Here is an 18,146-nt window from a genome sequence, read left to right as displayed (position 1 = left end):
ATTGCTGAACAAGATGGGGAACCTGGTTACACGGGACAGGGAAAAGGCTGAGGTACTGAATGCCTTCTTTGCCTTGGTCTTTACCATCAAGGCTGGCCCTCAGGAATCCCAGGTCCCAGAGACTCAGGTATTCCTTGGTTCTCTGATTGTGTAGTTACTAATGTTTTAGAGTTATAAAACCATACTTTTTTTTTTATAGGTTAGATGCTATAGCTAGAGATGCTGAGCTAGTTGATAAATCGGAAACAGACCTTAGACGTCTGGGAGAACTTGTACATAATGGATGCATTAAGGCTTTAAGGGACAATGCCTTTGGACAAGAAAGATCAGGTAAATTGTATTTGGGAGTTGGCAAGCAGAATAAAAAGTGTCAAGTGTTATGAGCTATTCTTAAGGTCTGATTATAACATTTATTTTCTTGGGGGAAAACAGAAACAAAAATGTTAGTGTGCTTGGTGAATTTAAAAAATAATCCCCATTCCCTGTGTATTTTGTCACAGTGGAATGTGACATGATTTTGTTTTATCATGAAATTTGTAATTAATCTACTAGTATTTGGAAGACCTTGAGATTCTGGAGCTTAGAGTGTTTGTTTAGAAAAAGTTTTTCTAATTGAATGTCATCTGCTATATTATCAATTTTGTTTTTTCTTTACGTTTGTGTATAACATTCACCTAAAGGCTGAATATTTTAACAGTTTTGTCCTTTATTTTAAGGAGGTGGACTTGGGAAGGTTAAAGGCCCAACATTCCGAATATCAGGAGTGCAGGTGAATGCAAAGCTAGTCATCTCCCATGAAGAAGAGTTGGCACCATTGCACAAATCCATTCCTTTAGATCCAGAAGAAAGGAAAAGGTATATTTTTTATTCTCCTCCTAAAGGAAACAATAATCTAGAAAATTATTCGAGGCTTGTAAGCATATATTTAACCAGTCCAGACTGTAAGCACGCTGGGACACCAGTGTTGCTTCATTTCCTGTAAGAACTGGTAGCATAATCTGATCCACATTCTTTGTTTATTCTTTCTTCCCTCTCCTTTGTAGCCAGTATTTGCTTTGGCTTCTGAACTGTATTCACTGGGGCCTGGGTTCAGTTACTCTTAATTATTTCAGAGTAGAAATTAGGCTTGTTGAGGAGTTGCTTTGTGTCACCTCTGCCTGAGGGAAAGCAATATCTGTCAAAGGGGAACAGATACCAATTGTTGGTGATAGTTTCAGCCCTCTGAACTTCTTAGCTTGCTACCTTCTGTATCACAGTCCCTAGACTATGCTTATTCAGTTAGCAGTTACACAAGAGTGATATTTTAAGCTTGTCTTCATTGTTAACCAATTCTGTCTTAATCCATGACCACAGATAGATATCTGTTGTTCTTTATATCTTGATCTAGATCTGCTTTAAAACTTGTTTCAGTACTGATTTCAATAAATATTTTATAGAAATTGTAAGAAAATCTTATGATAGTTATCTGGATTACTTACCTAAATATACCAGCATTTTAGTGGTGTAACATTTTTGTTTCTGCTCTTAGCATGTTCCTTTCTCCCTTGCTAAGTTTGAGAAGGTGGCTTATTTATGTTTCTATTTTTTTTTCTACTAGATATGTCATCCCATGCCACACCAAGGCAGCTCATTTTGATATAGATTGGGGTAAGGAAGATGATTCCAATCTGTTAATAGGTATCTATGAGTATGGTTATGGCAGCTGGGAAATGATAAAAATGGATCCTGATCTCAGTTTGACGCAGAAGGTATGTCATCTATGAAATTTCATGAAGGACTTTTTTTTTTTGATGTTTAAGTAATAATGCTAAAAAGATCAGTTACTGAAAGAGCTTATTTTCTGATCGCTGAAATTGCACAGAAGTTAGGACAGTTGTACTCCTTTGTATTCTTGTTGTACATCTATTAGAATTCAAGATCTTGTATATTCATTTGAATTATACCTTCTTATAGTCTGTTACATTATTTTTGTGTATTTGGATCTCTGTCACTTGAATTTTCTCTCTTCCATCTGTTGTTTCCCTACTTTAGATGCTCTAGTTATGTTAATTTTATTCTTGATCTTTTGGAGGGAAGGATATTTTGGGGTTTTGGTTTGGTTTTCTCACCCCTCCTTTCTTTCCCATCCACAGTTTCTTTGCTTGAAACTGCCTCTTATTCACAATATGAGAATAGCTGTGTTCATTAGACAAGTAGTAGTGCAGCGTCTGCCTAGTAGTGAGAAACAGATATTTAGGGAAAGACTGAAGTGAAGCAAACTCAGTGACATTGTCAACAACCTGTAGCTTTGGGATTTGAGAGGTCAGGATTGTATCCAAATCTGTTTAATGATATCGTACCCCTGCCTTCCATAATTTTGCCTGTTTTATGAAATCACTCATTTATATTTTTGGCTTCAGAAATATTCTGTGGTAATGAGTTCTGCATTTAGAAGAAGCACAAGTCAGAACTAGATCTGTGGATGACAGTGGTACAGGAGCTCTGAATTTCTTAGATAAACTATGAAATTGGAAACAGAAATTTGAGGCTATTTTTTTGAGTTTACTGTAAATTTTGTGAGGCCATTTCCAAGACTCTACATTATTTGTGTGTTTGCAGAAAATATATAACGTTCAAGAAATTATACATTCCTTCAAGTATGCTGTTATGTTTGCCAGGTGTAGTTGGAGTGAATTGGTTTTCTACGTTTTTTTTTTTAAATGCAGCTTCCAATTTTGATAATGTGTACTTATAGTTGATACCACCATTGCTCTCTTCAGATTTTACCTGATGATCCGGACAAGAAACCCCAGGCCAAGCAGTTACAGACCCGTGCAGACTACCTCATTAAATTACTGAATAAAGACCTTGCAAGAAAGGAAGCACAGAGACTTGCTAGTGCAGTAAGTAAATCTTGACATTCAGTAGCAAGATAACATTATGCTTATGGGCATATCAATAGATCCTTCTTTTTCCTTAGTTCTACTCTTTGTGCAATTTTCTCCATATTGCTAATCACATTATATGAGACTAACTCGAGGAATGAATTGCAAGTTTAATATTATTTTATTGCCTCTTATTTGTATATATACTCTACTGTTGCGCTAGGTTCAGTCTCCAGTCCTGAGAACAGTATTAGTCGTTAGTGTTAACAAATAAAATTAATGTTTTATTTAACATAAAAACAATTTTTTCTGTAACTATGGTGCAGATACTTGTCAGTTCACATAATAAAGGTACCTATTTGCATTCAGGGCAATTCAAAGAGGAGGAAAACAAGAAGTAAGAAGAGTAAAGCAACAAAGGCTGCAAAAATAAAAGAAGAAATAAAAAGTGACTCCTCGTCACCACCCTCAGAAAAATCTGGTGAAGATAACGAGGTAAACATCTTTCATATGGTATGGGTTATTCAGTTCTTTATTAGTAACACTTTCAATTTGATCTTCTGTTTGATTTAATAAAATTGAAACACTTGAATGGCATTCTCCTTCTGTGGCAAATAAAATTGCATCAATATAATCACATGGAAGACTGTATCTATTTTAATTTAATGATAAGTCTGTAGCTGAGGCATTTATGATTAGTTGTCCAAATTATTATGTCCTAAAAGAATGTTGTAGTCCAATTACAAGTGACATCATGCAATTTCAATGCTCTTTAAACACTTGAGCATTGTATCTGCTAGAAATGTAATTTTAATGTAACGTGAAAACTCATATCATAAATACTCCAATGTTTCTGACTAATCCGTTATTACTACTGATAATGATTCTTCAGGTAGCAACTTTTTCCAGGCTCAGGAAAAAAAATCAAGCTTGATTAGAAAGCACAGCATGAATAAATGATGTTTTGATACATACAAGTGAATGTTCCTGTATATGTCAAGGGTTTCATTATTCTAATAGACTACTTAACTTTCTTATATTTTTATTACTTCCAATTAATTCCTTTAGGCCTCTGCTTTTGTTGGGTTACTTATTTAAATCTATCACACAGCAGAAATCACGGGGGGGGGGACAGGGGACAAAACAGATCACAGAATCACAGAATTGTAGGGGTCGGAAGGGACCTCAAGAGATCATCATGTCCAACCCCCCTGCCAAAGCAGGTTCCCTAGAGATGATGAAGTCTAGGGGCTGGCCATGTTGCTCACCTAATTCTGTGACTTTGAAGGTAGATAAAAGAACACCAGATTCTTCAGAACACCTCTGGAAAAGAGCAAGTTGGAACTCTGTTCCCTTTTCCTTTGACTGTGAATGTTTAATTTGTGGTCAGTAAAAAAGTTACTAGAAGAAAGCTAAACAGAACAGAGGTCTTTTATCCTCACCATCACTTGAGTGCCCTCAAAAATCAGCTGTTTTCTGATGCCTACTTCCTTATTGCTTTTAGCTCTTTAAAGCTTAACTACCTTTTACAGGGGCAGATTTCTTTGGGGATATGAAAGTTAAATGGGCTTAATCTCTCACCCCCATTACTACTGCCCAATCAGTACTTTTTTTGTGTCACATCAAGGAAATTAGTAAGTAGTCCTTATTTTTCTTTGCAACTGTATCCAGCTCTAGTTGATAGGTAATAAACCTAAGAAATCACACACACACACAAAAAAAGTAAATTTTTATTTTATGGTTACAAAACTTGTATAGCTAAGAAATCAGTTTGATGTGATATATATGCTTGTGTATCACAGGATGAGATTGTTTCAGTGAAACATCCGCATAAAAAAGTAAAAGCAGAAAAAGAAAATGAAGAAAAGCATGAGCCAGATATTGGTATAAAAAAGGAAGCTGAAGAAAAAAGAGAGACAAAAGAAAAGGAAATTAAGAGGGATTTGAAAAGGGAGAAAAAAGAAAAGGAGGATAAGAAAGAATTTAAATATATTAAAGAAAAGAGAGAAAACAAAGTAAAGGAATCCACACAGAAAGAAAAAGAAGTAAAGGAAGAGAAGGTAACTAGGTTTACTTTTCTTATAGCACTAGAAAAGGCCACCAGCTTTTGTGAATGATTTTGAGTTGAAAATGTATTTTGGATCACTTCACAGTTGTCATTACATTGAAATCTTTTGCGTCATTTGAAATTTTATTTTTACCACTTGCAACTACAAAGACAGACAAATGAAATGGGAAATTGCCCCTTTAAAGATGCATAGCTTAATGACCGTGAATGCAAGTAATATAAGAAACTCATAACTTTTCCATTCTCATTCTCCATCCCTCAGAGAGAGAAAATAAAATGTACCATAATTGCATGTCAGAATATATTTTTCTTGCTATAACTGAAGAGAATGCAGTAATTATGGTGATTGCCTAATTACAGTATAATTCCAGTCGAAAAATAAGGTTTGCTGATCAGATACATTTTCATATTTATTCTTAGGTAAATGAAATCAAATCTGAAAATAAAGAAAAAAATAAAAAAGTTCCATCGTTGGATATTCCAGTTCATATTACTGCAACTAGTGAACCAGTTCCTATATCTGAAGAATCTGAAGAACTGGATCAGAAGACATTCAGTGTGGTAAGTCTCTTGTTGATAACTTAGTGTTTACACTTGATATTCTAAATGAACACAATTTTGGATGTTCTTGATTCTGCTAATTAGACATTATAACAAAGATATCTATTGTCAGTAAAATCTCAGAACAATGAAGGATTATTTATACTATACTAAAATCAGTTTTGTTTTTGGGCCAGCAGTTTTGTTTTATTCTATTTTTGCAGTATAGTGAAGAATATTTGTCCATTGGCCTGTGCACTGAATAGTTTTAAAATACAGACTATGAAGATCCATAATCAAGAATAACTCGTGTCCTTAAAGGACAGAAACAAATGAGTTTTAACACAGTTGTTGTAGCCACTGGCCTGACCTTATCAAATACCCTTTTGTTCTTTGTAAGCGAATGAGAAAAATTAAGTTTCAAAGTTGATCTTGAAGTATTACAGACTTCCTGTGTTAGACACAGGAAGTAACAAATCCAAAAGTCCTTAGAAATATCTTGTCAGAGTGATTGATCTCTCTGAAATAAAGTAAAATAAAATAAAATAAAATAAAATAAAATAAAATAAAATAAAATAAAATAAAATAAAAACTATTAAATCACTACTTTTGACTACAACAGTATCAATATTGGAAGAAAAAATGTTAGGTAAACTCAACCTATACAATTTTATAGGTTGATTAGGACCTTTGGAAAGGTGTCAAGGAGTTATTCTGAGCAGCTAATTTTCTGCTGTGGAACTTCTATCATTCAGTTTTCAACAGTTGTCTGCTACTGCCAGATGGGTCTACTGGATCTACTGTAATGTTAACTGTGAGAGGCAAATTATCTTGTTTTCTCATCAGTATGGTAACTGACCAGTTTATGTATGTGGGTTTGGGGGATTTATTTTTGTTTGTTTTGTTGTTGTTTTTTTAATCTAAACATTATAAGCAAATTGTCCATGACTTCCAGGATATCTTATATGTGGCTAGGTGACCGAAAATCACTTGATTCCCATGTATAGTTATGCTTCTCTGATCACCTCTACATTAACTTAAGCAATGCACTCTGTAAACTGTCTTTAAAAGGCTGCTTTAATCTGTGGTTAGTGCAATATATAATGTAACTGTTTAATAAATCAATGGCATGAACTGGCAATGGAACAGCAGCTTCACTGATTTCTGAATTATCCCTTGATGTTGATAGGGGAGCGGAGATGTTCTTCAAATGCCCTCAGTTTTGATTCGGGATCCAGGAGGTTCCTGGAATGCATTGATGATAACTTTCTTCTCCAAGGGATAGAGGAGCCAACAAGGAGAGGTGCTATGCTGGATATCATTCTCACCAACAAGGAGGGGCTGGTGGGGAATGTGAAATTCAAGGACAGCCTTGGCTGCAGTGACCATGAAATGGTGCAATTTAGGATCCTGAGGGCAGTGAGGAAGGAGTACTGTGTTCAGCTCTGGGGCCCTCAGTACAAGAAGGACAGAGAAGTATTAGAATGAGTCCAGAAGAGGGCCACGAAGATGATCAAGGGGCTGGAGCACCTCTCCTATGAAGGCAGGCTGAGAGAGCTGGGGTTGTTCAGCCTGGAGAAGAGAAGGCTCCAGGGAAACCTTATAACAACATTACAGTACCTAAAGGGGGCCTACAGGAAAGCTGGGGAGGGATTCTTTATCAGGGAGTGTAGAGATAGGGCAAGGAGTAATGGATTTAAACTAAAAGAGGGTAGATTTAGATTAGATATTAGGAAGAAATTCTTTACTGTGAGCATGGTGAAGCACTGGAACGGGTTTCCCAGAGAAGTTATGGATGCCCCATCCCTGGAAGTGTTTAAGGCCAGGTTGGATGGGGCTTTGATTAAACTGGTCTAGTGGAAGGTGTCCCTGCCCATGGCAGGGGGGTTGGAACTAGATGATCTTTAAGGTTCCTTCCAACCCAAACCGTTCTTTGAATGTATGTTTCTATGATATACAGACTTGCCTCTTTTCCATAGTGGGAACAATTCTAATTTGTTTGTGTATAGAACGTTTTTGGACAGGCCCTCTCTTCTGGAATGTATAATCATCATTAAGCCATAGTCAGATGCAGTCTAATTAGTATGTTTATCTTATCAAATGGAAATATACTGATGAGGGTTGTAGAGGCCAACTCATTTGACTTCTCTGCCATGTGACAGGTAGAATATGCATTTCATCTGTCTGCCTTGCTGTTGTGATTGGATGGTATTTCCAAGCAAGCGTATTTAATTTAAAACATGTTTACTGGTTTATCTCCATCTATTATTAATACATTTGAATTAGTGTGAAAATTCAGGAACACACATATTACATGTATATATGGGTACATCTGTATTGTACGCTGTTGCTAATTTAGGCATACCTAAAGTAGCTTTATCACAGAATCACAGAATTTCTAGGTTGGAAGAGACCTCAAGATCATCGAGTCCAACCTCTGACCTAACACTAACAAGTCCTCCACTAAACCATATCACTAAGCTCTACATCTAAACGTCTTCTAAAGACCTCCAGGGATGGTGACTCAACCACTTCCCTGGGCAGCCCGTTCCAATGCCTAACAACCCTTTCGGTAAAGAAGTTCTTCCTAACATCCAACCTAAAACAGCCCTGGCAACTTTAGCCCATTCCCCCTCATCCTGTCACCAGGCACATGGGAGAACAGACCAACCCCCACCTCGCTACAGCCTCCTTTAAGGTATCTGTAGAGAGCGATAAGGTCGCCCCTGAGCCTGCTCTTCTCCAGGCTGAACAATCTCAGCTCCCTCAGCCGCTCCTCGTAGGACTTGTTCTCCAGACTCCTCACCATCTTCATCGCCCTTCTCTGGACCCGCTCAAGCACCTCGATGTCCTTCTTGTAGCGAGGGGCCCAAAACTGAACACAGTACTTGAGGTGCGGCCTCGCCAGAGCCGAGTACAGGGGGACAATCACTTCCCTTGCACTGCTGGCCACACTGCTTCTTATACAAGCCAGGATGCTGTTGGCCTTCTTGACCACCTGAGCACACTGCTGGCTCATATTCAACCGACTATCAACCATCACTCCCAGGTCCTTCTCTGCCAGGCAGCTTTCCAACCACTCATCTCCCAGCCTGTAGCTCTGCTTGGGGTTGTTGCGCCCCAAGTGCAGGACCCGGAACTTGGCCTTGTTAAACTTCATACAGTTGACCTCAGCCCATCGGTCCAGCCTATCCAGATCCTCCTGCAGAGCCTTCCTGCCCTCGAGCAGATCGACACACGCACCTAACTTGGTGTCATCTGCGAACTTACTGAGGGTGCACTCGATGCCCTCATCCAGATCATCGATGAAGATATTAAAGAGGACTGGCCCCAGCACCGAGCCCTGGGGGACGCCACTAGTGACTGGCCTCCAACTGGATTTGACTTCATTCACCACAACTCTTTGGGCCTGGCTATCCAGCCAGTTTCTAACCCAATGAAGCGTACACCAGTCCAAGCCACAAGCAGCCAGTTTCTTGAGGAGAATGTTGTGGGAAACAGTGTCAAAAGCCTTACTGAAGTCAAGGTAGACCACATCCACAGCCTTTCCCTCATCCACCAAGCACGTCACTTTGTCATAGAAGGAGATCAGGTTCGTCAAGCAGGACCTGCCTTTCATAAACCCATGCTGACTGGGCCTGATCGCCTGCTTGCCCTGTAAGTGCCACGCGATGACTCTCAAGATAATCTGCTCCGTGAGCTTCCCTGGCACTGAGGTCAAACTGACAGGCCCATAGTTCCCCGGGTCTGCCCTCCGGACCTTCTTGTAGATGGGCGTCACGTTTGCTAGCTGCCAGTCAACTGGGACCTCCCCCGATACCCAGGACTGTTGATAAATGATGGTAAGCGGCTTGGCCAGCTCCTCCGCCAGTTCTCTCAGTATCCTCAGGTGGATCCCATCCGGCCCCATCAACTTGTGTACATCCAAGTGCCGTAGCAGGACGCCAACCATTTCCTCATGGATAGTGAGGGCCACATTCTGCTCCCCATCCCCTTCCACCAGCTACCTACTTTCAGGGTACTGGGTATCCAGAGAGCAACCGGTATTGCCGCTAAAGACTGAGGCAAAGAAGGCATTAAGCACCTCCTTTTTTTCCTCATCTTTTGTAACTAGGTTTCCCCCCGCATCCAGTAAAGGATGGAGATTCTCCTTAGTCCTCCGTTTTGCGTTGATGTATTTGTAAAAACATTTTTTGTTGTCTTTAACGGCAGTAGCCAGATTGAGCTCCAGATGAGCTTTGGCCTTTCTAATTTTGTCCCTGCACAGCCTCGCAACATCCTTATAGTCCTCCTCAGTGGCCCGCCCTTTTTTCCAAAGATTATAAACAAGATTATAAAAAAGATTAAAAAAAAAAAGATTTTTTTCCTAAGCTCAAGCTGCAACTCTCTGTTGACCCAGGCCGGTCTTCTTCCATGCCGGCTTGTCTTTGGGCACGTGGGGACGGACCACTCCTGTGCCATTAAGATTTCCTTCTTGAAGAGCGCCCAGCCTTCCAGGACTCCTCTGCCCTTCAGAACTGCCTCCCAAGGGACTCGGCCAACCAGTGTCCTCAGCAGCTCAAAGTCAGCCCTCCGGAAGTCCAATATAGCAGTTTTACTGGTCCCCTTCCTAGCCTCGCCAAGAATAGAGAACTCCACCATTTTGTGGTCACTCTGCCCAAGATAGCTTCCGACCACATCTCCCACCAGTCCTTCTCGGTTTGTGAAGAGAAGGTCTAGCGGGGCACCACCCCTGGAAGGTTCACTAACCAGCTGCGTCAGGAAGCTATCTTCCACGCTCTCCAGAAACCTCCTAGATTGCTTTTTCTCGGCTGTGTTGTGTTTCCAGGATATGTCAGGGAAGTTGAATTCCCCCTCGAGAACAAGCACTGATGATTTCGCAACTTCTGTCAGCTGCCTGTAGAACTCCTCATCCGTCTCCTCATCCTGGTTCGGCGGTCTATAACAGACCCCCACCAGGATGCTATCCTTGTTGGCCTTCCCGCCGATCCTAACCCACAGGTTCTCAACCTTATCATTCCCAGCCTCGAGTTCCACAACATCAAAAGATTCTCTAATATAGAGAGCCACACCACCACCCCTTCTGTTCTGCCTGTCCCTTCTGAAGAGCCTATAGCCAGTCATTGCAGCACTCCAGTCGTGAGAGTGGTCCCACCATGTCTCCGTGATGGCAACCAAGTCGTAGCCTGCCTGCTGCACGATGGCTTCCAGCTCCTCCTGTTTGTTACCCATGCTGCGTGCATTAGTGTAGATGCACTTCAGCTGGGCCATTGCCTTCTCCCCTGGCCCTGCCATCGTTCCCCCTGGCACAGCTCCAACAAGCCTTATTTCAGCCCCATCCCCCATCTTACCTAGTTTAAAGCCCTCTCAATGAACCCCACCAGCTCCTGGGCTAGGATCCGTTTTCCCCTTAGAGATAGGGACCCATCTGCGGCCATCAGGCCGGGTGCCGAGTAAAGCGCCCCATGGTCAAAAAAAACAAAATTTCTGTGCTGGCACCAGCCTCTGAGCCACGTGTTTATCAGGTGGGCTTTCCGTGTCCTCTCTGTACCCCTCCCTGCCACCGTAGGGATGGACGAAAACACCACCTGTACTCCCGCTCCCTCCACTAATCGTCCCAGCCCCCTAAAGTCCCGCTTGATAGCCTTGAGGCTTCTCTCTTCAACGTCGTCACTGCCAGCCTAGACTATCAAAAGAGGATAATAGTCAGAGGGGCGAACCAGGTTGGGAAGCTTCCTGGCAACGTCCCTGACCCTGGCCCCAGGGAGGCAGCAGACTTCCCTATGGGTAGGGTCAGGCCGACAAATAGGGCCCTCTGTTCCCCTGAGAAGGGATTCAGTCGCCTACAACAATCACCCTTCTTTCTTTCTTGGTGGAGGCAGTCCTGAGGCGTGGAGTCGACTTCCTCGCCCTAGGCGTCCTCCTGGGTAGGCTTCCTACCTCATCCTCACCCACGGGTCTCTCAAGCTCCAGGGCCTCAAATCTGTTGTATAAGGGCACCTGGGAAGGCAGGGCCGGAAGGGGAGGGCATCGCCTGCGAGATCGAGCATGGACCTGTGTCCATTCCTCCTCAACTCCCAGGTCCCCTCCCTCTGCCCGACGGTGACAGGGCAGGGGGTCCACCCCCATTTGGGGTGTCTCACCCCGGTACCTCTCCTTCAGGCCCTGCAGGGAGTTGCTCCACCAGTCTATCTCCCGCTCGCACTCCCCGATAGCCCTCAACCTCTCCACCTCCTCCTTGAGTTCTGCCACCATGCGGACCAGGTCGTCCACTTGCTCGCACCTCATGCACACAGTCTCTCTGCCTCCCGCTGATGGCAGCAACAGGCTCAGACACTCCCCGCATCCAGTGACCTGAACTGCTGCATTTTTGGATGGGCAGTCAGTCTGGGTGTGTACTGACTTCCTGGAGAGAGCACCGTGCCTGGTGGAGACCATTGCAGCCTAGCTAACGGGAGACTGCCGTCAGAGGAGTTGTTCGTATGTCGTTCATATCTTTATCCTAGATATGTTAGTTTCTCTTAATATCTGCATAGAACAAGGGCTTATAAACTGCTCAGAGAAGGAATGCTTATCTTCTGCTGAATGCCAAGTTTAATTGTTTCAGAAAGTATCTACTTGAAATATACTGAATCTTGACACTGAGTTTGTATAGCTTTCAAGGTCCTAAAAAGTAATATAAGTCTTGTCTGATATACTCGTGCTGTTAAACCCATGATTTTAAAAATGCATTATAATAATTCTTTTCCCTTTTATTTTTTTTATATTAAATTAGTGTTTTATTTAATATCTGTGTTGCATATAATCTAATGTATATAATCTAATATAAGAATAAATTTTCTACTTGATTTCAAATACTTTTTTTTCCAAATTAAACCTCTTGTAAAACTAAATGTAATGGGCTGTGAGTGAAGTCTTTTTCATTTGGCTTAGATCAGTACTGTTTTTGCCTGTATAAATAGCACAGTAAGGGTGGGTCATGTTTTAGATTTTTTTTCCCCTTTGAATTAATGTATTTCTTTTTTTCCATTTTACAGTGCAAAGAAAGAATGAGGCCTGTCAAAGCAGCATTGAAACAACTGGATCGACCAGAGAAAGGCCTTTCTGAAAGGGAACAGCTAGAACATACTAGACAGTGCCTAATCAAAATTGGGGACCATATTACTGAATGTCTAAAGGAGTACCCAAATCCTGAACAAATTAAACAATGGAGAAAGTAAGTTATTCTACAAAATTTTTATTGGAAAAAGGAAAATCCATAATATGATTTCAGTTTACTGAAGTAAAGTTGAAATAATATAAGTCTGCGTTCTCTTGTATTGTACATGAAAAACTAATATATGGAAGAATTATAACCTCTCTTTCTTTCTCCTCAGAAACTTGTGGATTTTTGTCTCCAAGTTTACAGAATTTGATGCCAGAAAGCTGCACAAACTGTATAAACATGCAATCAAAAAACGCCAAGAATCTCAGGTAATACTTTAAAACTCTCTCTATACAAATATGTATTCTAATTATTATAACTTTTTTTAGATTATCAATTTAATAGATAGGATAGAGTTAATTTTCATCTTAGTAGCTGGTAGGGTGCTCTGTTTGGGATTTAGGATTAGAATAATGTTGATAACACACCGATATTGTAATTGCTGCAGAGCAGTGCTTACACTAAGCCAAGGACTTTTCAGCTTCTCATGCTGTCCTGCCAGCGAGGAAGCTGGGGGTGCAGCAGGAGCTGAGAGGGGACCGACCCAGGACAGCTGACCCAAACTGGCCAAAGGGATATTCCATACCATCTGATGTCATGCTGAACAATTAATATGGGGTGGCTGACCAGGGTGGGGGGAACTGCTGCTCGGGGATAGGCTGGGCATTGGTCAGCGGGTGGTGAGCAACTGCATTGTACATCTCTTATTTTGTACACATTGGTAGTAGTAATACTATTATCATTATCATTATCATTATTATTTTCTTTTCTTTTCTGTTCTAATAAACGGTCTTTATTTCAACCCACAAGCTTTTACTTTTCTCCAATTCTCTCCCCCTTCCCACTGCGGGGGGAGGCTGTGTGGTGATTAACTGCTGGCTGGGTTAAACCACAACAAAGGAACAATAACAAAATGATTACTTGAAGTGTATTTTTCTGTTCATTGTAAACTAGTCTATTTTGTTAGGATATTTTCTGAAGAATTCAGATGCAACTTTGGGATTTATCAATTACAGTTTCTGTACTTGTCTCTTTCAGCAACATAATGATCAGAACATTAGCAGCAATGTGAATACACAAGTAATTAGAAATCCAGGTAAGAAATCTTGTGTATTCTTGTGCTATGTACCTTAAATGTGGGATGTAAAATGAAATAAGTTTTAAAAATGTTTCCTAGAACTCCCATATTCCTCGATATAATAGGGATAGGCTGTCTTGGCATAACTTCACTAATTTGCTGATGAAATTCAACTGAGCAGAGACTGAACCTGGTACTTCCTGATTTTAGTAGCAAGTTATTTGGCCGTTCTTTTAAAATAAATAAAAAGCAAATATTTGTATTTAATTTTGGCAAGGGAGAGAGGCCTACTCAAAACTTGTAAACTTCTTGGAGGCTCTGTGCATATTTGTAGCAGTTGTAATGTCACCATGACTTCAGGAAATATGGGATGTCTTTTATTGTTGACAAAATCAGTTTTTCTATGCTCCCACACTTACCTTCTTTTAATACTTATTTTTATATCATGTCATGTAAAACTTGAGTATGTTATCATTGGTTTAAAATGAACATAATATGTTTCATTAATAAGTTGTACCTTTAGAACTGACGTTCATGCTACGGCTCTCTCTCCTTAGAGAGGAACTTCCAACCATTCTGTCTAAAAGTGCACTGTTGAAGGCCTCTACTCACCTCTCATTTGGACCACACTCATACTCTCCATTCAGTTTATAAGGCTGAAAAGCTTAGCTTCTCAGCCCTACATATTCCTAGCTTGCATGCCTTCTATTTACTTCTGAGGTCTCTCTGAGTTCACTCACATTAGTGCATTTGTCTTTAAACTGTTTAGATCTTGTTTCTGTCAAATGATACTGTCATTTTCATATTGCTTTAAATCTGACAGGTAGAAATGCTGTTTGAATTAGGTGAAGAAAAATGTATAGTGTATAAGACTTCCTTATAGAATCATAGAATCATTAAGGTTGGAAAAGACCTCCAAGATCATCTGGTCCAACCATCACCCTACCACCAATATCACCCACTAGACCATGTCCCTAAGCAGCACGTCCAACCTTTCCTTAAACACCCCCAGGGATGGTGACTCCACCACCTCCCTGGGCAACCTGTTCCTAAGTCTGACTACTCTTTCTGAGAAGAAATGTCTCCTAATTTCCAACCTGAAACTTCCCTGGTGCAACTTGAGGCCATTCCCTCTAATCCTATTGCTAGTTATCTGGGAGAAGAGGCTTACCCCCAGCTCCCCACAACTGCCTTTCAGGTAGTTGTAGAGAGCAATAACGTCTCCCCTGAGCCTCCCTCTTCTCCAGACCAAACAACCCCAGTTCCCTCAGCCGCTCCTCAGAAGACTTGTGTTCCAGACCCTTCACCAGCTTTGTAGACCTTCTCTGGACATGCTCCAGGGCCTCGATGTCTTTCTTGAAGTGAGGGGCCCAAAAGTGAACACAGTACTCGAGGTGCGGACTCACCAGAGCTGAGTCCAGAGAGATGAACACCTCCCTGGTCCTGCTGGCTACACTATTCCTGATAGTAGCCAGGATGCCATTGGCCTTCTTGGCCACCTGGGCACACTGCTGGCTCATGTTCAGGCGAGCATCTACCAACACCCCTAGATCCTTTTCCTCTGCACAGCTTTCCAGCCACTCTGTCCCAAGCCCATAGCATTGCATGGGGTTGAGGTGGCCAAAGTGCAGGACCTGGCACTTAGCCATGTTGAACCTCATCCCACTGGCCTCTGCCCTTCGATCCAACCTGTCCAGGTCCCTCTGCAGGCCCTTCCTACCCTCTGGCAGATTGACACTCCCCCCCAACTTGGTGTCATCTGCAAACTTCCTGAGGGTTCCTTTAAGGCTTATAACCTTTGTCTACTTTATTAAACAGATGTTGAAAGAATTAAAGAGAATACAAACCATGATGACAGTAGCAGGGACAGTTATTCTTCTGATAGACATTTGTCACAATACCATGATCATCATAAGGACAGGCATCAGGGAGCTGCTTATAAGAAAACTGACTCTAGGAAAAGGCCGTATTCAGCCTTCAGCAATGGAAAAGATCATAGAGAGTGGGATCACTACAAACAAGACAGCAGGTAAGTTGCTTCAGCTATTGTAAAGTCTCTTAAGAATTCCCTTCCTGTAACCTGCTTGTAGTAAGCAACAAAGTGTTTTGTTTTGTTTTGTTTTGATTAATACAGAATTGCAAAGAAAGCTCTCTAATGCAGTTCTGTTGAATTGACATAATTGTAGTTCTTACCGTGTATTCAGTAATACTAATATACTGGTGTTTTGTTTGTTTGTTTCAGATACTATAGTGATAGTAAACATAGGAAGTTGGATGACCACATGAGCAGAGATCACAGGTCAAACCTAGAAGGAAGTTTAAAAGATAGTAGGCCTTATTCAGATCACCATTCCCATTCAGACCACAGGATGCATTCAGATCCCTGTTCAATTTCAGAGTACAGCCATCATAAATCTTCCAGAGATTATAGGTACCACTCAGACTGGCAAATGGACCACAGAGCTTCTGGTAGTGGCTCAAGGTCACCATTAGATCAGAAGTCTCCTTATGGTTCAAGATCTCCATTTGAACACTCATCAGATCACAAAAATACACCTGAACATACATGGAGTAGCCGAAAAACATAACAAAGACTGACATTTTCTGGACCTTCTTTTAGCCATATACAGTAAGCTAACACAGTAATTGCCTTATGTGACTTGAAAGACTGGATATTCTATCAGTAACAGTATTGTTACTTCTTCCCAGGATGCAAGGTCTGTTATCCCAACAAAAGAAAAATATTTTTGTATTTAAAGTTTATGCTGCACAGTGCTGCAAATGTTGTGGCACTTTTTCTCTTTTTTTATTTTTATTTTTTTATTATTTTTTTTACAGGGACCTCAACACTATCCCATCAAGACTGGATCTTATAAAACTGTTTTTAGGCTGAACACAGTTTAAATTGTTTATAAATGAATTTTTAAACACTGACATATGGTCATGTTTCAAGAAGGAATGAGGAGTTTGCTTTGTTTTCTTAGTAAAGAATTCTCACTTTCCAAAACTGTATGTTTACATTTTACACTGCAACCACCTTGCCACTTTTCATAACAAGCTCGAATATTTAAATTCTTTATCTATAACTGTAACATAGCCTGGATTTCTTCTGTGATCAGTTGTAATAATGCCTTTTTACAATAAATAAATGAAAATAAATCACTGCAAATTAATTAAATTAACTTTTTTTTTTCTCTTGTTCCTTTCCCCACCAGCTCAGGCCTTCTTGTCACAAGTATGAAAAAAAAGTCAGTGTGCTAATTCTTTTTAATAAAATATCTTGATGAAACCACTGCTCAGAATGTAGAAATGGGGAAAGGGAACATTTTTATTCCTTTTGTGCCCCTTTTTTATTTGATAATTCAGATACATTTTTGTTTGTTTGTTTGTTTCTATTAAACTGTCAATATCGTGATTTGTTGTAATGAAATGATGAGAAATATTGAATTAAATTGTGTTCTGGAAAGTTTTTTTTCCGGTCCATTAGTTTTAAAGGAGGAGTGTTCAATATCTGAACACTTAAGAATCAAATTAGCCAAAATTTATTGTACATCCATTTGTTTTCCCTCTTAAAATGGGCAATAACATCAAATGTGCTATGCAGCCAGATAATATTTTAGAAGATTTGAATTACTTTATTAATAGAATTGTTACAATGCACACTGATTGTACATAGATCACATCTATCTGACAAATTAAATTTAAACTAAAAGTGTGTGTGGGCTCTTGTTTTTAGCTGGTATTTTTCTACAGTGTACGTTTCTCATATTTAACCATAAAAATATTAAACTCTATGTACTAAATTTTAATACACAACATAATTAGGGAAGATAAATGTCTACACTGGCATGTGGTTGGAGCTACTCTGTTGCTTCAGTTTTTCTTGTTTTACAACTTGTTGAGCATTTTTTCTGATTAACTGTGTTTACAGGAACAAATTGACAAATCTGGTGGCCTTCTACGATGGGATTACAGAATTGGTAGATAAGGGAAAAGCAACTGCTGTCATCTACCTGGACTTGTGTAAAGCATGCAGTGCTTTCTCACACAATATCCTTGTCTCTAAATTGATGGACGCATCACTCAGTGGCTAAGGAATTGGCTGGATGGTCGCACTCAAAGTTGCAGTCAGTGGCTCAATGTCCAGGTAGAGAACAGTGATGAGTGGTGTCCCTCAGGGGTGAGTATTGGGACCAGTGCTGTTTAACGTATTTGTCAGTGACATGGATGGTGGGATTGAGTGCAACCTCAGCAAGTTTGCCGATGACATCAAGCTGTGTGGTGCAGTCGATGCGCTGGAGGGAAGGGATGCCATCCAGAGGGACCTCGACAGGCTTGACAAGTGGGCCTGTGCAAACCTCATGAAGGTCATGTGTAAGGTCCTGCACCTGG

General features: G+C 40.6%; 1 protein-coding gene across 4 annotated transcripts in view; it reads left to right on the top strand.

The window, feature by feature from the left end:
* Positions 1-17,938, top strand: part of LOC116501371 (chromodomain-helicase-DNA-binding protein 1-like) — a 92,674-nt gene extending 74,736 nt beyond the window's left edge. For 2 of the 4 annotated variants that reach the window (XM_032206879.1, XM_032206880.1), the window contains exons 25-35: positions 200-330; positions 717-855; positions 1,598-1,748; positions 2,760-2,882; positions 3,234-3,359; positions 5,353-5,493; positions 12,510-12,688; positions 12,849-12,945; positions 13,715-13,772; positions 15,573-15,783; positions 15,997-16,927. In XM_032206879.1, the coding sequence (XP_032062770.1) occupies positions 200-330; positions 717-855; positions 1,598-1,748; positions 2,760-2,882; positions 3,234-3,359; positions 5,353-5,493; positions 12,510-12,688; positions 12,849-12,945; positions 13,715-13,772; positions 15,573-15,783; positions 15,997-16,342 (1,702 nt within the window). In that variant the 3' untranslated portion in view covers positions 16,343-16,927. Of the gene's footprint in view, positions 1-199; positions 331-716; positions 856-1,597; positions 1,749-2,759; positions 2,883-3,233; positions 3,360-4,666; positions 4,925-5,352; positions 5,494-12,509; positions 12,689-12,848; positions 12,946-13,714; positions 13,773-15,572; positions 15,784-15,996; positions 16,928-17,685 lie in introns of those variants that run through there. The other 2 variants (XM_032206883.1, XM_032206882.1) reach the window with 2 other exon arrangements.
* The last annotated feature ends 208 nt before the right edge of the window (positions 17,939-18,146 follow it).

Source organism: Aythya fuligula, chromosome W (genome assembly GCF_009819795.1).
Source record: "Aythya fuligula isolate bAytFul2 chromosome W, bAytFul2.pri, whole genome shotgun sequence".
Taxonomy (NCBI): Eukaryota; Metazoa; Chordata; class Aves; order Anseriformes; family Anatidae; genus Aythya; species Aythya fuligula.
The sequence above is the reverse complement of the archived record's forward strand: the minus strand, read 5'-3'. Positions and strand labels throughout refer to the sequence as shown.